Raw genomic sequence first — 25004 nt, forward strand, 5'->3', positions numbered from 1 at the left:
CATTCATTCTTTATCTGAGATTTTGCCCGCACGATGAATATTTTCATGAACTATGAGTTTTCTGTTGACATTTCATTAGTTTGTGCTGCGGTTTAATCCTTGACTTGGATCAGTTATTTTTCAAGCGGAAAGCGGTTTGGATCTCTATGGGATACGAAGTCCAAGTATAGTTGAGAATATGAGCTCTACTAAGTTTTTTCTTTATAGGAAGAAATCTCTCATAATAGGCTGAAGGCAACACACAATCTGCCTTTGTTTGGGCTGGCTAATGTGTTCTTGCATTGCAGGCACCTTGGAGGCTTACATGTTCAATAATCTGTCAAGAAAGTTTTCCATGAGCACGGAAGATTTTGTCATACCACTTTGCAGTAATTTTTAAATGACTGCCATTGTTCACAACCATGTTCCATGCAATCTTATTGTGATAGTTTCTTATGGTGGAAAAATTGATATTTCAAAATAGTATCAATTTTAAAAGATCAGTTTAAGCATTTCTAATAATTTTATGTGTCATTACTTCCCCAAGATTTCCTCGAAAAAAGGTCTTCAATTTATTGGAAATTTCTTTGCTGAGATTTTCATGAATGGGATTCGTGTTGGTGGTTCACAAAACCTCGAGAGGGGGTGAGGGTGTGCTTTTGTCAGTTGTTTATCAGAAAAACATTCTCCAAATAGTTGGCTGAATTGTCATTTATTTACTGTCGGATAGCTCAATTGGATTTCCTCATCCACTTGAGGTTGCAAGGAAATCATTCTCCTGTTCACTGGCTCTATGTGCAGCCACGCCAACGACGTTAGCTACCCATGAGGGCTCTGCTCATATGGTTGGAGGGGATTGTGAAAATTCCATGTGCTAAGACGTCGTCATCATGACTTCGATACCCATGAGTGCAGTTGTGTAACTATTAAGCGAGGTGTGGTTAGGTCATTGGCCCGACTACTTTACAAAGTATTAGGAATACACAACACAGAAAGTTGGTTGCCCATGTAGCAACTTTGTGCAAAACACAAACATAGAAAATCGCTGTGCATGCAGAGAATTTATGTATAAAACACAAAACACAGAAAAATCGCTGCACGTGCAGCGATTTTTTTTGTGTTGTGTACTTTGTAAAGTACTCGGGCCGATCAATGGATCTGCTTAGCTAGCAAAGTCATCCATGTGGTTATGAGACATCTCCACCTTTTAATGGCAGCTATTATATACTTGTAAAATGGGCATTTTACCTTTCATTAAAGGGGGCTCTTTTGCAAAACATCAAATTACATTCATTTTAATTGACAAGGTAGCTAACCATAACTAACTCGACACGCGCCTAACACAAAGGACCTCTTTGCACTAACGTTGAACAAGGTAGGTTGTTGCAAAATGAATGTCACGGGCTAAATTTTTTGTGAGCCAGTGCTGCACCAGACAACCCAATCTGGCCAACTTAATGACCCTATGTCTTGCACACAATGGCGTAGCTACGATTCATGAGAGCGGTGTAGCAAAAAAAAATAATGGTGCGATAGTCTGGGGTTTGGGGGCAGCGCCCCCGAAAAAAAAAATTGAGATAAAATAAAAAATGGCTACAATTATTAATAAAAATCTATTTCATATGGACAAATCAAACTATTTGCTGCAGTCAGGGCTGGGCTAGGACTGGGCTTTTAAATTTTTTTTTTAACTGGTTCGGGAGGCAGGACTGGGCTACAACGTTGAGCTTTCTTTTGTTCACCCTTATTGTGATTGCTTCTTGTGAATGCAATTTCTCTCCCTCAATTCTCTCTTGCTCTCTTGCACTCTAATTATAAGCTTCTGCGACCGGCAAGCGAGCTGACAAGTAGGCTTGCGGCGGTGATGAGGGACCATCGCGCCGCACTGGCCCATTGAAAGAAATAGGCCCGTGACAACTCGCTTGTCAGTCACTTGACTGGTGAGGTCATAACAACAAAACTTTGGATACCTACAATGAGTTTATTTTGAATTGTCAATATAAAACTGTAATTTGTATGAATTCAATGTTCGAACACATTCTATAAATTATGAGTTTTTGTATGAGATTCTTTAAAAGTTTGATATGATTTGTAAATTCACCATTGATTTTGTATGAATTTGAATTGTAAATGTAAATTCGCAGTTGCACCGCAAATTTGAATTTATGTATATTCACAATTCGATATGATCTGTAAATTCAGAGTTGATTTTGCATGAATTTGAATAATAAATATAAATTCATAATTGATTTTGTCTGGATTCTGTATGAATTTCATAAATTCACAGTTTGATATGATTTCATCAATTCTATAATTCATAGTCCACAACAATAAATATATGCAAAAAACATAGAAAAAATCAGCATTCTCCTCATCTGCAACTATGTCTTCAGAGAGGCACCACTTTACCTCCAAAAGTTTAAATAATTCATGGTTAGTTATATATTACATTCTGTTTCAGAACATAGAAAAAAATATCAATAAAACTTATATCTATCTTGCTTGGCTTGCAAAACAATTTTGTAAATTGGGCACATCTCATGTGACAATCCATCAATCTTATGTTGGTCATCTCTTCGCTACGTGATTAACAAAATATTGTAACACGTAAAAATCTACGTAGACAGTCACAAACTTGAGACCTTATAGTGGATATTGCTCTCATATCCAAACCTACAAGGATTAACAAGAATTAATACACAATATAATAGATCAACATTATTAAATATTGTTTGATTATAAATCATAAGTCCTGTTATATAATGAAAAAACAAATACCTCAAACAACACCACCATCCCGACCATATTTTCTTTTACCCCTCGTGCTACTCAAATTTGCTTCACACACATTATATCATTTTATATATTTTATATACACATATATATAGTATTTTTTAACTATTAATGATTTTTTAGAAGATGAATATATGTTTGATACCTATCCACGAGTAATAATTTCTTTTTACAAGAATCATCACAATTTCATGAAAATCGCCACAAGGGGATAAAAAATTTATTGAGGGCTTTAGAGGAAAAGGGGTTAGGGTTCTTACAGAAATAAACAAGGAAAAAACAAAACAAAATGAACACAAACACCTTTATATATGATTCAACAAATATGTGAGTGTAAGAAAAATCACATGCCAAAAGTTTACGCAGATCGCCCCTTATTTGCAGATCTACTTGAGTTGCTTAATTGAAATCAACGTGTTTCTATGCGAACTTTATATTATATATGTGAAGTTAGTTTGCGATGTTTTGACAAAAAAGTTCACAGATATGGGTATGAGAACTTCATATTATGTATGCAAAATTAGTGAAATATTTGCAAAGTTACAATATATTAACATGATGTTCACATTATATTTCACAAATTTCATCATATATATGCGAATTTAGTACGATATTTGTGATGTTTTGAGGTTTCAGTTTAACAAGAGGTTCACAAATTTGGTTATACGAAATTCATGAGGTTCATAAGAAAAAAACACGTGAATCTACATTTAAGCGAGTATTTGTGATAGCTGATGAGTGGACTGATATATCGCGTGAACCTCAGGCAGTCCGCTATGTGAAGCTTAAAATGGTCATTTTAAAGCTGGACATTTGCAATTTTGGACATAGGGCAGATTTTAAAAAATTGTAGGGTTTTTTCGATAAAATGCATCATTTTGCCATACAATAGAGTCATTCTTCATTTTTTTTCTTTTATAGTATAAGACAACCTCTCTATATATGTTTAAAACTGCAAGTATTTAAAAATAGAAATGTTAATCTTGTTGGAACTCTTCAAAAACTCAAAACAATAGTTTGAACCTAAGATCCAAAAGACTTAAATTTTAGATCCAACGTCTTTTGGATCTCACTGAACATGAATTATCACAATTAGGTTAGCACGTTGTTCCTAATTGCATCAATTTCCTTTCACTGATATTTAATATCAATCACTGCACATAAATTCTCTCAATAACTTTTTAGTATTTTAGTCTAATTCAACATGTATTTATGAAGATGGTTCTTGTGAATTACTTGTAGGCTTGTAGCTCAAATTCATTTGTCATCTAACTATGTGAGTCATATTGCTGCTATTAACTTTTCTGTTCACATGAAAAGCTGATATCGTTATTATTTAAAAATATAGTGATGCTACATAATATCCAAAAGGGTGGATTTTTACCAATCTTGAAATTGCAGTATTTTATCCTGATAAAAACTATTAAAAGTATTTCTTATGTTTTATAATTTTGTATATGATACACATTTATATGTGTCGATATTTTCTTAGGAAAAAACTAAAATTTTCAAAAATATCCAAGTTTTTTACTATATGTGAGATTTTTCAAATAATGAGATGAAAGATCCCTTGGTTATAATTAGGGCTGGGAAATGAACCGATCAGCTCGTGGCTCGACTTGGTTCAACTAGTCCCAAGCTTGTTCATGCTCAGTTCATTTTGATGGCAAGCTGAGCATGAGCTCACTCATTATCAGTAACCGAGGAGAGTGCCAACAAGGGGTGTTCGTCTCAGCTTGGCTAGTTTAAATAGCTCATATAACATTTATGTCACAAATAGCTCAAGAGTTCCATTCTCACTATGGACCTCGATAAAAAAAAAATTCAAACAAGCCAACTCAGACTCGGCTCATTTGGCTCCACTGATTAACCGTGAAGCCCGTGCTCGTTAGCTCTGTAAACAGCTCACAAGCTGGCTAGCCTTAAAAAAAAAGTTCGTTCTGAAGTACTTACGTGTATTTGAAGGGAAGGACAGGTGGGTTGACGATTCTCTCTCTCTATATATATATATCTCTCTCTCTCTCTCTCTCTCTCTATATATATATATATATGGAACGAAGAAAAATAGGGTCCACCCTCACCGTGTTTGAATCGGAGATGGGACATAAAACGAGTAATGTACGGAGGATGAAGGTTAAAATCAAAACTTGGTTGGGGATAGAGGCAAGGATGAACCATTGCCCTGCCCTGCCCTGCCCCATTAAGAAAATTACTATTATACCTTTATATGTATTGTAAAATCTTATATATATATATATATATATATTTCAAAATCTAATATAAAACTCTTTCTCGAATCTTTCTCTCCTTTTTCTCACTTTAACAAGTTGTGAGAACTCACATTTCTCTCTTCTCCTTCCTCTAACAGCCAAAAGTGACGGCGGCAGAAGGACCCCGGAACCGTCTCTCCTTGATTGAGAGGGAGATGAAGGTTAAAATCAAAACCCATGTGGAGATGAAGGGCAAAATTTTGAGATGGTGCAGGCCTTCCCCAGCCCGATTGACTGCCAGCCCTATGTGTGTGTGTGAAGGCGATAGTTGTTAACCACTTTTCTAATTAACTGGGATTTCAAAGAGTTTTTCCCATGTATTACATGCATCTTAGTATACATATGAGTTCTACATGCTTGATTTTATAGGAATTAACTCTTGGAAAAATCATGTTTCATTTGTCGAAAAAAAAAAACATGATCCAAAGGTTGTCTTTCACTAAATTGAGCAAGAGTCAAAACAACTTATATAGTGAGATTCCAACTAACTTGTGTCTACGATTGATTGTAATAAATAAATATAAATATACGGTGCTTCTAGAATACCTAATCCCTTGCAATAGTTGTTGGATCTCAAAAGATCCAACAGCTATGATGAAACTATGTATGCACTTAAATGGGGGCATACATGCTTTACAAATTCCCATTAAAAGATACATGAATGGTGCTTATTTTATTTTTATTGCTACAAGTACAACACTTGTTCGGACCCTTCACCTAGGGCTGCGAATGTATTAGATACAATTGGATACATGATCTGAATTTGGCACATTATTATCAAAGTGGGATTGTTATAGTATCATCTGATCATATTCAGATTTGCTCAACCGAAATTCTTTGGTACTCATATTAGTATTTTAGGCTGGATCTAATTCAAATCTGGATCAAAATGTAACCTAATTTAATGTTTTTTGTTTTAGTTTTTGTTTTACATGTAAAGAATTTAATTTTTATATTTATACCAGACCCAGTATTACCACATCTGTTTTGGATTTGTTTTCAACACTACCATATCAGATCCGATTCAGATACAAATTTATGTTGTACATTTTGCAGCCCTACCTTCACCAGGTACAGCAAAACAGTATCCTTTTCTCTTTTGAACCTGTTGACATAATGCGTACGGGAAACTGGGTCTGGAGTGTGGAGACCATGGCCCAGATCCGATGCGCTCATCCAATATAAGAGAGCGCCACGCGCATGCCATCGTTCCTCAAGGACTAGGTCCGAGTGGAATACATGAGGGCTTAGGGATAAAATGTGAGATCCGACCAAGGGTTTAGTTAGAAAAAACCAACAAATAAATTAAAAAATAAAATAAATAAGGAGGAAGCAGTGAGACACGGCGGGCAGACGACGAAGACCGATCCCAAAAGCAAACGCGATCTCTCTCTCTCTCTGGTTCTCTTTCTGTTTCCCTCTCTCTCTCTCGGATGGGTTTTGCTACAGGAACATCATGCCATCGTGCCCCTTCTCCTCGTCCCCGATTGCTACGCATCTTCCCGTCCTTCCTTCCCTTCGATTCCCCACGCTCCGCCCTCAAAACCAACGCTTGATCTCCTCCTTTTCCCCTTCTCTGTTGTTTTTGTTGTTGTTATTGGTGGTGGTGGTGTTTTTTGGTGCTTCTTGTGGTTTGATCAATCGGTGATGTTGGGTGAGGAAGAAGGTGGGTCGGGAGGGTCGGTTGGGAAGAGTGGTGGTTCGATCCAACACAACCAAGCATCGTCCTCCGACGATAGACTGCAACCGGAGCCGCCGCCGCAGCCCCCACAGCTGCAGAGGAAGGAGCGCCTCGCCCGATCCTGCACCGTCCGGAGCAACGTCGCCCGCATCCTCAACGCTGGCCGCGCGGCGGCTGAGCCCCCGCGGAAGCCGCCGCCTGCCGTTAAGGAGGAGCCCCATTGCAAGATCATCACGCCGCTCTCCCGGCCGCCCCCGCCCTCGCAGCTCCAGCGGTGGTCGCTCCGGTCCATGTGGGAGCTCGCCTCCATCCTCAACTTCCTCCATGTAAGAATCATAACCCCCAAAAAGAAAAAAGATCTCTTTTCTTCTTTGTTCCTCTTTTGTTGGAAAGATTGAACCTTTTTGGTTTCTTTTGTGCTCCTTGTTCTGTGTAGATTTTCAGACCCCTTTTGAACATAAATGTCGAGTTCTCAGCGGAGGAGCTCGAGACGGCCCTCATTACGCCGAATAGCACGTTAGACGATATACATATGCCGTTGCTCAAGGCTCGTACTCTTTGCTTTCTCCTCCGAGTTAGTTAGTCCTTTGTTTTCCACGAAATTGTGGTGCCGTTTTAGTTGTTGCCTTGTTGTATGGTCTGATGAAATGTGGGTGTGGTAGGAGGGGTTTTTATCCTTTTTGCTTAGTGGAGTGTATTTGTAAATGCTATGATCTTGGGTACCATATTTTCTGCTGTTTTCTTTCTATGGTGCCCTAACGCCCTTTGAGAAAAACCAACTATGAAAATTGGATTGTGTGTTTGCTGAGAGTGATTATGTTTAGGTTTTATGGGTGCAATACCACTTCTTCATCTCCTTTACATGTCTTAGACTCTTAATCCTGATGTTGCCTTTGTTTGCTTTTGATTGTACTTTTGAATATGTTGCTCCATGTGTTATGTCTGGTTCTTTTCTCGTAGTATTACTGAAAATGTCTGGCCAGATGATGAAATGAGTTTCTTTTTTTTTAAGATTGTAACTGAGTTGTGGGATCACATATCTATTTTCTCTTTTTGCCAAGTAAACTGAGAACATTTACTTTACATGAAGCCAGTTTCCTGTGAATTGACACTAAAATAAATGACTTATGAATTGTATCTTTTTTCTTGGAAGGAATTTCTCCAACTTGTAGGAAGGAAATGCGTTAGTATGGGAGCTTCTTAACAGTTAACATGCACAGTAAAACTTGATTTAGTGATGGGAATGTGAATGCACTGCACTTGTTCATAATTTTTTTTGCTGTCGTACATTTTAATGAAGTTGCGGAAATGGTTTGACCCTGAACCCAATACTATCAGTTTTTGGTCCCCTAATTTATGAGAAGCTCAAACTGGAAATATTAGTTGTTTCAGTGTTAAGTTTACAGTGAATCTTGTTTCAAGATCATCAAATTCCATCTTATTCCAATTTGGTTTAATATAAGATGCATTGGGATTAGGCTTTATGAATGTTGCCTTTTGGGACACAAACTCTGAACATATGGAATTAGCAGGAATCATTTGCCCAGATACAGCTAGGGGCCATTTGGACGACGCTCAAAATGAGGTTTTGAAAACTATTTTTTAAAAAACTTCATTCTGAGCTATGTCACATGGGTGCGGGTGTGGGGACGCGGCACTTCCAAAAAACCCGGGTGCGGGGGTGCGGCAAAAAAAAAAATATATATATATAAAGTCCAAAAGTTGGACATAAATGACCCTGGGTGCGTTGACTGCACCCAGAGTCAGGTTGACCGCATCTGGTGCGGGTGCGGCACCTAGTTGGAGAATCCCTGTAACATATATTAAAAAAAATTTCTTTGCAAAATATTTTTTTTAAGTCCAAAATAATAGACCAAAATGACCCTGGGTGCGTTGACCGCACCCGCACCCGCACCCGCACCGCGTCGACGTGGGTGCGGCACCCTGCTAGCTGAATCCCTGTGACATAGATTTTGAGGATGTTTGGCTGACGTTGCTACCAAAATTTTTTTTTTCAAAACAATCTTTTGATACACTAAAATGAAGTTTTGGAAAAATGAGTGAGACCCGTTTTTTCATAAGGGGCGTTATCCTATTATGGATTAGCTCTCTTCTCAGGGTTTGTTTTCACTCTCACTGCAAGGCGGTAACTACATGCTCCCTTCCATTTTTTCGGCATTAATCTGGCCATACTTTGGCCCAAAAAAATGAGAGAGAGATGCGATTATACCATCTCTCCACGTTCCATCTGACATAATGCTAGAAAATGCACCGGAAAACTAGAATAATATCCCTTTCCATCAACAAGTATTTCACATTTTTCTGGTCATCTTATGGCTAGAAAATGATAATCCGGTGCCGATCAACACGTATTAGTATGTTGTCCCCATTCTCCTTGTCGATTTTGGGCAAGATTGTTGTAAAAAACTTGCCCAAAAAGTGACTGGCGTGAGCAAAGGGAAGATGCATTGTCTAAATTCAAACTCAATAGAAGGTCAAAGAGGTGGCATGAGATCCCAAATCACCTGATGATGATGGATCAATCTGTGTCTTATAAGGTGTTGACACAGCTGAGATTGGGTCCAGATAGCAGATTTTATATACTGGTGGTTTGTTTGGGCGGCAGGATTGGTAGGGGCTTGAGGAGATGGTTTTGAATGGCATTTTGAGGATGAGGTATGATAGGGAGCTAACCAGGAAGTGGTTTTCCAATGGGGGTGGATGTGGTAGGAGTAGAGATGGGTTTTCAATAAAGGAACATTTTTCCGGTGGGTACACTAAAGAAGAAGGGGAGAACAGCCAGTCGCCGCTTCGGTCCCATTATTTTATTAAAAATAGATAAAATATGTTTTACAACCAAAAACATCAAAATACAAAATGATGTTTTGGACATTTACTTTTTAATAAATTTACTTACCAAAACAAGTTTATGAAAAACATTTTTTCAAAACTGCCATCCAAACAGGCCCTTAATGCTCCAAGTCCTTGTCTTCTGCCTGGAATAATGATCAAACTGAGGACTGTTCTTGGTGCCAACTTTTTGTTCAGGTCTGTGCTTTCTTTTGACATTTCTGTTTTAACAATACAGAATAACCAGAACAGAATTTGACACATAATGTAGTCAGTCACTCTTGATTTTCTTAGAATTTTAAAAAGAGTAAAATTGATGGCGGGAAAATGGGTGGAACACATTATCTTTTAAGTATTGTTTGGATATGATCACCTGATTAAAGGACATCACTTCAATGCCTTCAAATCTTTTAGTGATAACTATTCAACATGATGTGGGTATTTGGATGCATTGCTGATTTGTGGTAATTGATAAACTGTAGGATTTGCCTAGTTTCTTGTATAGTGTTTGCTGCTTTTCATCTTCTTTTTGTTGAGATGCGCCAAACCCATTTTTGGTCTTACATCTTAATATTATGCTAGAACAAAAATCACTTAAAGCGGAAATAAATGTTTCTGCAAAAAGGTAATGCTGATAATGAGCCCATTTTTTGTAAACTATGAGTAAAGGATGACACATGGCTGTTGGTAGTGATGGCTGATCTTTGACACGCTAGTTGTGGTCCCTGTCTTTCGACCCATATGTTTTTATCTTGTCATGCTTCTTCCTTCCAAGCTCTTAGCATATAGATTCTCTATGTTAATTGTGAACCATGATCTGCACAATATGGATTATTTGTTCACCGCTAGCAACTCAATGGTGCATGAGCCAAATGAGCAAGTGTTTGTCCATGTAGGCACAAATACGCATATCTAAGTCTCTAATATCATTCTCGTGATAATGATAACACGAGATTTGTTAGAACGTTAACAATAACTTTTTTTGGGAAGATCTCAATTCTCAACATATTTACTTGAATAAAAGTAAGACTTTCAAAAGATGAAATAAATTTAATTTTTAAATGAAGTTTTGGGGAAATAAATATCATAGTAGTATTACAAGTGACGTATTTTAGAGATATACCATGATATTTCTCCTTTTTATCATTTTGGTAAAAAGCTTTAAAAGTAGGACACATTATGATATAATATAGTATATAAAGTCACATATATTCGTCTTGGTCATATATTGATAAGCAAAATCTTAACACATACATATGGGCAGATGTGCACTGTTTTGCACTCTTTTTGAACCACTGGATCTCATTTAAATGGGTGGTTTATGATTTATTTGAGAAGCTTTTAGATTTTCTTGAGAAAAGTTCTTCCCCGAAATCCTCGATTCCTCCACTTCTTTTAGAAATCTCTCTCTCTCCGCCTCCACCATGGCACCTTTTCTTCTCCCTGCTCCTGTAATCATTAGTGAACTTTGCCAGAAGAAGGTCCAAATAGATGCTGTATTATTATGAAGTGCAACAATCAAGCTTCTTGGTCTCCTCCACCAGCCATCTCAAGCTTATGTCACATGGATATGAATAATAGAACGGGGCACAATATGGTTATGCTTGTACGGCACAACAATTCTCAAAAAGTAGGACACGTGGACACGGCAATTCATGCACATAGATGTGTGTGTCTCTCTCTCTCTATCGATATCTCTCTCTCTATCGATATCTCTCTCTCTCTCTCTCTCTATATATATATATATATATATATATATATATATATATGAATCCCCTAAGTAGAAGTTAGAACTCATAAGGGGAGGTTGTTTGACCAAATCTGACCTCATGAATGTGTTCAGCATGGTCAAAGTATTGAATCATAGTTTTTGGACGTAAAAATATGTATTTTTGAGGTTTGAAAATTTGGTGCATTGTAGGCCATTGATTTTTCAACGCTTGTAAAATCTGACATATACGTCTCCAAAGGTCAGTTTCAACTAAACTTAATATGTAGATCACATCTAAAGGGACAGATGTGCAAAAAACAGAAAAAATAAAAATATTACTTTTTTCACTAAGGGGTTCCTTGGGTTAATATACGATCAGGTTGTCATGATGTTGGAATGCTTTTTTTTTTCCTTTCATAAAACTAACCTTAAAAGTGTAATATCCATGGTTTGGTTAATGGAATTCAGCTTTTGGATTGTCCGATTACAAATTTACAGGATGTAGGCATGATTTATGATCCTTGAAAAATAAACAGCTTATAATGCATGATATTTCCTTGGCTCATGAAATTGTGCTTTTTTTCATCACGATCCAATAGCCAGTCCTTAGCATTTGGACCATGGTTAACCCATCTATAAGGTCTGATTGGGTCAACACAACATGCACATATACATCCTTTTTTTGGTCCTGTTAAGTCAACCTATTGTGCTCTTGTCCAACACCAGTTCACCATTCTCTTGCACAGGCAACCAGAAGGTATTTAATTCGTTCTTTCCTGCATATCTTAGCCCATGTATTCTTTTGTTTCCATCAAGTTGTTGAATGTGTAGATGGTTGCCACCAAGCATGATGAATGGTTCCTGATTCTTGGGCAGCCTTCTGGATGTTCTCATGTTTGCTTTGAAAACTGATTCCTTTTGTGTCATATTTTAACAGTTGAAATTGAAAATTTGAAACCAGAATTCTGAAATTGTGGTGCAATTGGATGCTATGCGAGTTTCTTCAGTAACTATTTTTTGTTTAAGGGTAGTTAGAATTTTCTTCTATTTCTTTTATCTGAAAATGTGAAATATATATGGATCTTATTTATCAATAACATGATCTTTGTGTTCAGTGATAAATGACTTGGAGTTTTCTACTATAGTTTTCATTACCTTGTATTTATGGAGAAAACACACCTAACTTTGATCCAAAAGTGAAGTCCATGTTTCGTTTTTAAAGTTTGCAATGCCTGTGGTCTGATGCTACCACTACTAGGTAGTAGTCTGTCACAAATTTCATGCTGATTTTTATCTTGTAACATGTTTATTTCCTATTACAGGCAATTCCTCCTATAACCAGAATGGCACTGGGGCATGCAACCTGGGTGACAGTATTATGCAGGAAGCTGAGGGACTGGTGGCATTGGGTGTGTAAATTTCTCGATAGCTATTACCTATTTTTATCTTGCCAGCATTTCTATGCTCTTTCTCTTAAATACTAAACAAATCTCATTCGCCTTCTCAATTAATGCAGGTTGCCGGGGGGGAGATCCCAATTGTTGCATCACATGGGTGAGTATTTTTTGCATGGTTTAGTGTTTTATGAATGCACATTTGCATGCATGTCTGTCTAAAATTTATCTTATGTTTTATGATAAAGGACTGAGGTAGAGGTGTATAAAACACTTGAGCCTGTGACACGTGTAGTGATCTTGAAAGCCCTCTGCGATATTCGTGTAGAGGTATTCCCATCTTTAATACAGAGTTCTTGTTTATGGAGGTGGTTCAGAATATAACAGGCTTGATGCAACTTGCTTTTCATATTCTCTCCCTCAGTCTCTCATACCTTTGTAATGACTGTATGATGTAGCAGGTGTATATAATACTTAAGCTTGCAATTTGTCGTGATTTTTAAAACTTTGTATCAGTTGTTTGTAGTTTTTTCCTTTCTTTTACTTGACACTTGTTATCTATCGAACACTGAAAATTATCTGGTCAATGAAGACATACTTTTATTGATAAAATAAAGAAAATTACCTGAAAGGCAAAAGATGTAGAGGAAGGATTGGGCATGTGGTTTGTTGGGAATCAGCCATAATTTGTATCACAAGACCAATGAGCCTTGCATATTAGAAATACCTGGGAAACCAAATAAACTTTTGGAAGAGATTTTGAATTGCAATAATTATTCCATGTTGGGAGAAGTATCTTTCTTATTTTTTGAGGCCCCCATTGTGCTCATATTAACTTAAAATTGTATGGTGAGTGAGACGATCTTAGGGTCCTCTTTTAGTTTTCCTTGTAGGCCCATAAATTTCCTTACTCAAATTGGCCTGTCTTTATTTGGTAGGCTGTGCTGTAATAATTTGTACTTTGTATGTTTTTCTATGTGTTAATGTACATTTTAAAATGAGTTCTTTTGCGTTTGATTTCTAGTATCTAATGGCATTTGCTTGGAACATTCTTAGTACCAATTAATGTTTACAAGTTAATTTATTTTAATTTTTTAAATTATAAGAATTCATTGTATTTGTACATTTAAATATATGTGAATTTTCCTAGATTTTTTCTGAAAAACTTGTGGTTTTATTGGTTTTAATATTCTCATTAACAGCAAGAGGACATTCGGAACTATATTGATGATTCTATAAAGCACGGGGTACAGCTCTCCACATTTCGCCGTGAACGAATAGGTGGTGATGCATATGGAACTAATTACTGGTAACATGAAAAATTGTAAATGACCAGTCGATTCTTGCATTTCAGCTCAACCTTTCCTTCAAAAGTAATTTAAATTTGAAGTCATGATACTGAAATGTGTATGCTTATGTTTTCTGATGTTGTAAATTGATGTTGTTATTGGATCCTGTGTTAGGTTGGATGATGATGCTGTTATTGGGCATCGTTTGTACAGGGAGATTCGAAAAATTGAAACAAAGAGGTTTAGGAAGGGACTTCCAACCCAGCCCATCATATCTTGCCAGTGGGAGACTGTTGCTGCTAACATGGATGAATTTCAGGAAGTTTCAGTAAGTATCTGTATTGTAATTGGATTACTTGTTTTCTGTGATGTGTTTTCTATTTTTGTTGTTTGCTTTATGTATGGCATGGTATTAATTTGTAGGATTAACTAATACTTCATTCACTTGTTCCCGTAAAATAAAAGAAATGTAATGTAATGTAATGCTTGAATTATTAGATGACAATGAGTATATGCTATTCTTCCATATGCATATCATATACTATGTATAAAGCGTTTGAGTTGGGTATTTGAATGCTAGGCTTAAATATGGTGCTCACCTAGATTCTCTGTGGTTTGTCATAGTTGCCAGACTGAGAAGCTTAACTGAGTAGCAAAATGGAAATGGAGGTGTTAAATCTTTGCACAGCAAGCAACATAGTGCAAATATTACCATTGTATAAATTCCACATTATCAAATGGCACAATAATAATTACATAGCAGCTAACATCGCCTGCGTGGCCAGTGGGTTGATTGTGAGGGTGCTGAGATGAAGGCGCCGGATCAAACGCTGCTGGTGCATGGGTGTGTTCGTAGCTTTCAGAGGTGGGTTGCGTAAGCAGGGTAGTCGTGGGGCCCCACCTTGGGGTTTCTTTGGTAAGGGTTCCTCGTCATTAAAAAAATATAAAGATTCCATTCATATTAATGGCATAATAGTAATCACCTGTATTTACAAGATGGATGTAATAAAATGTCAGTTATTCTCATTGATGACTAAACAAATTCACTAAAACTCCTTTTTTGAAAATAAGGAAAACTTTTGGAATTGTGGATGTAATAAAATGTCTTTTATTCTCATTGATGATTAAAAAAATTCACTAGAACTCCTTTTTTTGAAAATAAGTCTGACTTTTGGAATTGTGATTCTCAAGAAATGGGAATCCGAATTCTAAAACATGGGAATCACTATTCTCATAATTGAAGAATCACACTTCTCATTTTTTAGGAGACATGCTTCTCATAAAAAACCATACTTCCATAAATGACTTGAAAGGTTGGTGCATCCTGCTTATGCAGCTTAGTTGTCAAAGGCGCTGGGCAGAGCCTAGGCGGTGAGCCCCTAAAAAGACTAGGTGGGGCTTAGGCGGACTAGGCGATACCCCAAATAAAAATTAAAAACACACCAAATATGTAAACAAACTGCCAAAATTAATAAAAAATATGTACAACATAAAATCAATCAAGAGTAAGCAGTAAGCAATAGACAAAACATAACATGTCGACGGTCGAACATTGTAAAACTATTATATTAAATAATCTGCTAAAAAAAAATGAAGAATAAATAAACAATTGAATAAACAAACCATACCAAATTGGATGAACAATATACAAAAAATAAAATCATGTGTAAAAGAAATTAACAAGTCAACAATAGACATAATATAAGCAGTAGGCAAATCAGAAGAGAAAATGAACAAAGGAATAAACAAACCATGCAACCGATCCAACCTTTAACATCACAAAACAAACATGAGATGAACGTGAAGACGAAATCGAAAAATCTAAAATAAAACATAACCAATTAACCACCAAATAAAAACTATAAGCATACAAATATTAGACAATAAGTCTACTAGTACACACGTAACAAACTTAACTAATAAAAAAAATAAAAAATCAAGCAAGCAACTTAGATGTGAAAGGCGACAAATATGTAGCACATTCAAATATATTTGCAAATATATAGCACATTCAACACTACAAGTGCATTCAAGTATAAAATAGTCAAATTTAAAATGATATATGTTTAAAAGGTAAGGGTCAAAGAACCCCAATAAGTTTATAATAAATTTACAATAACAACAATAATTTAATCCTTAGGTGATGAACTTGAAAGTCCATCATCATCATCTGAATAATCTTCATTGATATATTGCTCTTCTTGAACTGCAGAGCTAGCCTCTTCTTCTTTCACCTTTACCACTTTCTTTCCTTTGTTAGACCTTTTTTTTCTTAGGTCTTTAGTATTACACGTTCTTGCCCCCGCCCTATGCCTCGACGTAGGGATGGCAGTAGACCGGGGTAGGGGCGAGGGACAAGGTCTCCACCTCCGTTCCGTCTCAAAATTCTACCCTCCATACTCTACTGGTTTTGATTTTAACCTCCATCCCTGGTCCAAACGGGACGAGGCGGGGCGAGGCCCCATTTCTCGTCGGTCCACTGTCATCCCTAACGAGTATTTTAGCATTTTACTAACAGGGATCAGGGACGGGGCGAGGCAAGGCAGGGCGGGGGAAAGCGTAAGTCCATCCTCACCTCCATCCCTGCATAGGTTTTGATTTTAACCTCCATCCCCGCCTCATGTCCTCTATCCCCAGTCCAAACGGGGTGAGGTAGGGTGGGGCGCCGTTTTCCCCCGGTCCACTGCCATCCCTACCTCGATGCTTTAGATGTCATATCAATGAGAGACCATGTAAGTGATGTGTCATCTTCGAAGACTGCCTCATCTTCACTTGGCCACAAATCCTTTTTGTTGACCCATCTTAAGACGATGGGGTCGAGATCTTCTTTGTTTATTCGCTCCTTGTACCTTCGCTTCAATCTTTGATTATATTGTATAAAAACCAATTCGTTCAAGTTCTTGTACAAAAGACAATTTCTTTTCTTGGTATGAATCTACAATATATATATATATATATATATAAAGTTAAAATATATACAAACTAACAAATATTATTTAATAATTAATAGTAAATAATAATTTACCACTTCAAAAGTACTCTAGTTACGTTCGCAACTGGGTGCACTGCATGTGAAGCCTAAGATTTGAACAACAAAGGTCTGGATCTGGGGCAACCAACGACACAAGAAATCCACTATAAAAAAAATCAAATTAAATGTAATTAAAATATATATGTTATAAAAATAAAGAAAAGTGAGTTATATGAAATTTAATCTTCTTACCTTGAGTTTTCACTTTCCTCTTCTTCTTTGCTAACTCCATCCCGAAAGGCCCACTAACACTTCTATATCTTATGAGTTGGTCTACTGGTGCATCTCGATCCGCTTTGCTTTCGAGCTAGACAATTGATACAATCATATAAGTCCTTCTTTATCTCTTAATTAAACTCAATATTTTCATACTCATAATATATGGCCAAATTCAAAGATAAGCATGCTTCATATAAAGGTTTGTGCAATTGATTGTTCTATCTTTTATCGATTATCTTCCAAACCAGGCTATATCTTTATTTATTACCGCGCAATTCATCTATTAAGTAAAATAATTAAAAATAACCATTATAAAAGCTAAGTTAAAATTTAAAAACAAATTTACAATTAGTAGAATATAAAAAATTAACTTATACCTTTATCTGACCTTTGCATGGTCCTTTTTCTCGTAGATGTAACCCATAATAAGCTTTTCATCATTGTACACGTCAATCAAAGGGGCCATTGTTTTAAGAGCACGACTCACTCCCTTAAAAAATTTTGAACTCAAAATCTTGCTTTTACATTTCTTACCAACTGTTGTTTTTATGAAGCTACTTTTTGCTCAATCATCTCCAATAAACATGAACCTTAAGTCTTTTTTGCAATTATATATGCTTTTTAGAGTAAAAAATCTAGTAGCAAATCTCGTCACTGAAGACCTAAGTCCCTCTGTGTGTGTGCTTTCATCATACTCAACACTTGAGTATGTTTGTATATGAATACCACCAATTGCTTTACTTTTTCAGAAATGTTTTTCAACTCTTTTAGTTCTCCTATATATTCCAACATCAAGTTGTTTAAAATAAATGTTTTCTCTTATCCATCAACAATTTACCAGCTTTGACATAGTTGGAGACATTATCAATAACAACTTGAAACACATTCTCTTCTCCAACTTCTTTAATAATATCATTCAACAATGCAAACAACAATTTTGCATCTTTTACTTCATCAATGTATCAATCAATTTCAAAAACATTGTTCCTAAAGGCAATTAACCAAAAAATTAATGAGTGCATGTCCTTTCGTATCAGTTTAGCCATCTAACATTATGCTGCATCCATATTTGGACCAAAGTACTTAGTATTGGTCCAAGATCTCCTTTGCTTTTTCTATTTCTTTATTCAAAAGTTATTCTCGTAGTTCGTGATATCATGGAGGCTTCATCCCTGGTCCAAATTGGCCTATAACTTCAATCATACTGTAAAATGAAGGCAACTTCGTTGTATTAAATGGTATTCCAATGTCATAAAACCACCTACTAATGTACTCACACTTTTTCCTTTTTTTTGAAGCTGTTCTCTAACGTGCTTTGTTTGTTTGCTTGACTTCCTTTTTCTGGATCACTTTGAAAATACTGTTCCATAGGCCCTTTTGCCTGTGGTGGTATAAAGCAGAATGTACTACTCGGTTGACCTTCTATCTGCGAGACTGCAACAAGTCCTTCGCTAGAATCGGAAGTTAAGAACATACATTCTTTCAAATATATGGACTTTCTCTTATTTCTTTTATCTTTCTTCTTCTTTTATTCCTCCATGTACTTAAAAAGTACTTGTATGATTTCTGTATTTGTTTTATCACATGGCCGTCACGTTGCTTTCAATCCCAAGTAGATGCTGCGTTATTGTATATATGCCTCATTTATAAGTTGATCCACATTTATCACACATCACAAAATTAAAATCTTTTTTATCCTTACAGTAGGCCCAATTCCATGCTGGATCATTAGATTTTCGCTTCAAGTTAGGAACATCTTCCAATTCTCGAAATACCGTATTTGGAGTTGACCCACTAGCACTTGCAGAAGAAGCCCCTTCCATTATTGTTCTAAAACATCTAAACAAAAAAGCATGTAAATTTGCTAAATTAAAAGGAGTAAGCAACAAATAACATAAGCTCATTAATTAATATATATGCTGAAATACACTAATAGTGTATATAATATATATATGCTATAGTACATAATATGCTGAAATACATATATATTCAATTACTCAAAACATATCATTATAATCAGCAAAATATGAATTCATCCTTTCATGGAAACACACATTGACACATATATATGTAAGTATATAATATATTACATAATAAGTAACACTAAACATGTTTTTGGGCTTTTATAGAAAAATTCACAGAAACAAATAAAAATTCAGAAAGTAATAACTGCATATAACAACAAAATTAATCAACAAAATAACATGCTTTCGGGCTGTAAAAGACAAAAAGAAAATCAGCAAAATTCACTATGCATTCTTTCACAGAAAAATAAAAATTCAACTAATAAAAATTAAGATTATATTGCAGATTATACATAATTACATATATATAACTGTATATACATATATATATATAGATTCAATTACTCATAATGTATTAGTATAATCAACAAAATATGAATTCAACATTTCACAGGAAAAATTACAAAAGAACATTAACACACACACACACACACACACACATATATATATATAAACATGCTTTTGGACTTTCATAGAAAAATTCACAGAAACAAATAAAAATTCAGAAACAAAATTAGCATGTTATAGAAAAAACATGAAGAAGAAAAAAAGAAAAGAGAAGAAAGATACTAAGAAGAGGAGTATGCCGTACCTCCTTCTCTTCTTCTTCTTGCATAAACAAAGAGAGGAGAGAGGGAGAGTGTGAAAAGGGGGCAATTAGGCCCCCCCTTTTCCCTTTTATATGACCCATATGGGTCAACCAAAAAAACAAAACGGGACTGATCTAGGCTTACACCTAGTCAGTCCCAGCCTAGGTGAGCTAGGTGGCACCTAGGCGCTAAATTAGGGCCCTCAGGCCCTGTATTTTTGGGCTCAACCAAAAGTCCTAGCTTCGCCTGGGTCGCTTAGTAGGCGCCACTTTTGACAACTAAGTTATGCAGCAGGCTTAGCACTATGCTATGGTGCTTTTAGTAAGTCTGGTGTTAATACACCAACATGTTGGGCTTGATAAAGATAGATCATCTTAATAGCTTAGCTGTCAAAAGCTGCACCTAGGCGGGGTAGGCGTAGGGCCACCGCCTAAGCTTATGGGTCTAGGCAGTAGGGTCTTATTTTTTTGACCTAGGCTGCCTAGGCATTGCTTGGACTTTCTTTGCTTAGGCCGCAAGGATATGGTTGTTATTATTTTTTTTTCTCATTTTTCTCATTTTTCTCATTTTTTCTTTTTCTTCTTCCTCCTTCCGTAAAAGCTTTCTTATTTTGTTCTCTCTTTTTCTTCTTCTATTTTTTTTTTACCTTCTTATTTTTTTCTTTTTGCTTCCTCCTTTCACCCCTCCAGCTTCACTTTTTCTTACTCTTCATCTTTCTTTTTCCTTCTTTTTTCTTTTTCTTTTTAAACTTTTATTCCTTCTTATTTTTTTCTTTTTTCTTCTTCCTCCTCTCGCCGCTCCACTCCCTTCTTCTTTTTATCTTTTTTTATTTTTTATTTATTTTTGTTGTTTACATGTATGCATGTGTTTTTGATACAGACGAACACACACATATCTAAAATCTGTTTTCAGTTCTCTCTCTCTCTCTCTCTCTCTCTCTATATATATATATATATATATATATATATATATATATATATATATATATATATATATATATATATATATATATATATATATATATATATATATATATATGAACGGGGTTCATCCTATCCCCTTTTTCTTTACGCCATTGTTAAGACCTTTCAAATATCAAAGTTTTAGGTGTTTTATGCTCAATTTGAACCATTAGATGTGTTTATCAATACTTATTTATTGAGAAACAGGCTTTGTTTCAAATTGATTTGATGTAAAAAATATGAACATTTTATCATGAAATTTTAGTACTATATCAACCAATGATTTTTTTACCTCTTTAAAATATACATTTGAGCATAAAGATGCTTAATCAATTACATGTTCTCCATTCAACAACAATCATATACATATCTAACGGTTTAGATAGAGTATAAACCATCTAAAAACTATTATTTTTGGAGGGTTCTAAGAGTGACCTAACGAAACAGGGCCAGGATAATCCCCATTCTCTCTCTCTCTCTCTATATATATATGTATGTATATAGAGTAATCGGATGGTGTGCCCCAAGTTTCGGTGTATGTTCAATATTATGTAATTTCATGAATTTTGCGACATGTTATTACTGAATTACACACTTCATTCATTGTTACAATCATATATTTGTTACTAAACTTAACTATTTATTGTAGTATTTTTTATTTTCTTGATGTTCTATTTTTTTGGTCAGGTCAATGCCCCAACTAGTCCTTCTAGGTGTCTTCCGCCTAGACTCTGAATGGCTCTTTTGACAACTAAGCTTAATAGTAGCATTGGTGCTTAATAGATAAAATGTAGGACATGCTAGTAGAGAGTTATGTGATAGGAAAATGCCTCATGTTCATTTGTGGGTTATTAAGAAGGGATAAGTTAGTGCATGTAACCGAGGTGTGTTAAGGTGGATGTATGCAGTAAGAAAGAAGGGTAGTAATAGAAATGTATATATTAGGTGGCATTTGGATCACTACAAGGAAAATAAATATTAAAGAGTGTTGTAGGTTCTCTCTCTCTCTCTCTCTATGAGAGGCGAGCATTGAGCCTCTGAGAGGTGAGCCGATGCATGCTCTCTCTCTCTCTCTCTCTCTCTGAGGCGAGCCAATGCACGCTCTCTCTCTCTCTACATGGCGAGCCTCTAAAGGGCGATGCAAATTTTTTTTGCTGCTGGATTTCTTGTGCAATTTTGTTGGGGGTTTCTTGCACATATTATTGGGTTTTTTTGCAGAGGTGTTTCTTGTGCATATTGTTGGGGGTTTCTTGCACAATTTTGTTTCTTTGTGTGCATACTGCTAAATTATATGCACAATTTTAATTGCATTTTATGATTTTCAATTTTTAATGCATAATACTGTTAGAAATTATTAGAACTTAAAAAGGTAGCTTATTTATTTTTTTGCAGATATTTTATAGTTTTTGTTCTTTGATGCTTTGATTTAATGAGTTTGCTGCTTGGAGTTTAATTATTTGCATTCATATTGTAGAAAACATAGTGTTATATTTAATATTTAACGTATCATTTAAAAAAATACTAAAAAATAACCCGTCCAAGTTACCGAGTCGACCCGCTGACCTGCGAGTCAATGGTCGGGCGATCCGAGCCTGAGTCATGGGTTTGCCAACTATGGGTACGGAGGATACGACACGACAATTCCAAAAAATGTAGGTATGAGGACACAACTATATATATATTAAATATTACATAAATACAAAATAAATTCAAAGAATTGAATTCACAAATTAATTTAACATTTAACATTTAACAAGCAACTAAACTGGTAACAAGCTAACAACTTTTATTCCAAGAATCAAATTTCAAGTAAGAACTGCAACTAACAAATTAACAATTGAAGAAATAAGTTATAACAAGCTAATAACAATTTAAGATAATTGTAATGCCTAACAATTAGCACTTAGCAAACAAAAATATAGAAAAACATTCATAAGCATATTTTGCTGGAATGTCTTCGGAGGCGAGCTCTTTATCACCATAAACAGCCTAAAACAAAAAAAAAAGAGAAAGATGTTCCTCCTACCTCTTCATCGCCCATCGGAGGTGAGCTCTTTCAAGTGACCTTGCAGTTGCAGAGAGAGAGAGAGAGAGAGAGAGAGAGAGAGAGAGAGAGAGAGAGAGAGAGAGAGAGAGAGAGAGAGAGAGAGAGAGAGAGAGATTTATTGGGTGGGGTGAGACCAAAATGGCCCGCCCCCTTTGACCTTGGTTTGACCAAGGGAAAAAGGTTTGGGTCTGCGTTGGACTCGAACCGGCGCAGTGTGGGACACGACCTGCGGCGTACCCGCACTGCGCCTGGTACCCGCCCCCGTGTCGACGCGTTCGCCTATTGGAATGGTGCATCCCGGTTACATAGCTCTTGGTGAAAAGAGCTTTGATGAGCAAAAAACAAGCATGGGAAGAACTACATGCTGAAAGAGCCTTCAGACAGAAACTTGTTAGAGACATCCCATGATTGAAACAAGAAGACACCATTTGATTGCACAGGTTGAATTCTCTTCAAGCATGAACAGTGGTGCGGATTTGCTTCATTTACTCTTTGAAGCCAAACATCTCCATCATGAACATGACCCATAACCTGAAAGAAGAACACTGCAGTTCACTGTCCTAGAACCCTCTAGATGGTCGTCTATACTAACCAACCTCCCCTCCAGGGAACAACCTTTTTCATCCAGCAAGCTTTCAAAAGAAATGTAGTCCTACAACCAGCACTTTGTGGGTCAAGATCTGTTCAATGTTAACTAAAGAAATCAAAGGTTTCTTCCAAGGACTACACATACATCAGTTCCTATTACAGTGGAACCCAAAACCCAAACAAGTACTAGTTGAAAAGAATCAATCAACCCTGCTCTCAAATTGCTAGCTTTGAAAATTGCAATCCAGTAACCTGAAAACCTTCTACTCATCAACAATAATTTATTCCAACTAAACTAAAGCAACCATACCCTTGCTGCTGACAGATAACCTGGTAAAGATTAACAAATTATGATGCATTTTTTGATGCCAAATCCTCCACCATTCAATCAACAGCCATTAGTCTAACTCAAAAACCAACTTCACATCCACTTCTGCTCCTGTAAACTTTTTTTGAATACCAGAGAAGTTTTCCAAATCAAATAACAAATTTTTTGACAACTAAATAGCAAATCAATCACAAGTTTCTATCTCTAAGATTTGTAAGAAACTTTTTAAAGATACACATAAAATATTATTTTTTTATGAAGTTTATCTTGAAGCATAGTAGATGCCCTCAAGATAGTCTATGACAATAAGATTGTGCAATTTTTTCTGAATCTCATAATTAGAATGAGATTGTGTAATTACTCCTTAAGGAGAGCATTCATAACAATCAAAAGACATATATACATGCATGTACACACAAATACATTTCCAAATACTTGATCATTTCTGTTCATTTGCTAGACAATAAGATCTGATGCCTTCTCAACAGTTTTAATTATGTTATGCAATGTGTATGATTAAAATAAAAATAGGAGCACTGTCTGACCTCCAGGTTGTTTCCCATCTACAAAAGTGTAAAGCATAACGTAACCATATAAAGGCACGAGACTGATCTATTGCTTTACCTATCATGAGTGAAAAAGGCAAGTGTATATATAATCTAGAGGAATGTGTTCAATTAATCAAGTCAAGGAAAAGTTAGCTTTAAGTGAGAATACATGCACTAGTTATGATATTGTTGCAATCTACACTGCATATATCTTCTTGAAAATCCCTTTACCTGGTGTACCACAATCTTCATTGCCATGACCAAGAGTATTTTCTGTCACCTTTTTCTTATGGTCCTACCAACTCCGGTGTTATCTGCTCAGTATTCCACAATTCTTGAATTTAACCATTCCATCAATTACCTTATACCTCCTCTATGCAAGGGCTGCTTGTGAATGGTTGAATAGGCACACAAATGGCCTAATTCATACCTTTTGTTGTGAGTACCATGCTTACTGGCCTCTGGTAACCCATAAACATATGCTGTGTTCCCATGGAGTGGTATCAATGCCTGAGCACCATCCCCTTTAAAGAGGGTTAAGACTGCCAAGAAGGGTGCCTGTTGATAGACTACCAATAGCTTGGCCATGCATCTTTTGAAAGATAGTGATTTACTGCTGCTTGAGATGATGGCAGAAAATTAAAGCCACGTGTGAGCTCACATTGTGGAATAAAATATGACTTCATTGAACCTCTTGATC

The 25004-nt window shown here is 36.0% G+C and overlaps 1 protein-coding gene across 1 annotated transcript in view; it reads left to right on the plus strand.

The window, feature by feature from the left end:
• Positions 1-6390: 6390 nt before the first annotated feature.
• The window catches only part of LOC149815835 (DDT domain-containing protein DDR4-like), a 31697-nt gene continuing 13083 nt past the window's right edge, over positions 6391-25004 (plus strand). The window contains exons 1-7 of the mRNA XM_089989788.1: positions 6391-7049; positions 7160-7270; positions 12607-12693; positions 12801-12838; positions 12927-13008; positions 13881-13987; positions 14142-14295. Of these exons, the coding sequence (XP_089845914.1) occupies positions 6690-7049; positions 7160-7270; positions 12607-12693; positions 12801-12838; positions 12927-13008; positions 13881-13987; positions 14142-14295 (939 nt within the window). The 5' untranslated portion in view covers positions 6391-6689. The remainder of the gene's footprint in view (positions 7050-7159; positions 7271-12606; positions 12694-12800; positions 12839-12926; positions 13009-13880; positions 13988-14141; positions 14296-25004) is intronic.

This window comes from Nuphar pumila, chromosome 15 (assembly GCF_984573655.1).
Source record: "Nuphar pumila chromosome 15, dmNupPumi1.hap1.1, whole genome shotgun sequence".
Taxonomy (NCBI): Eukaryota; Viridiplantae; Streptophyta; class Magnoliopsida; order Nymphaeales; family Nymphaeaceae; genus Nuphar; species Nuphar pumila.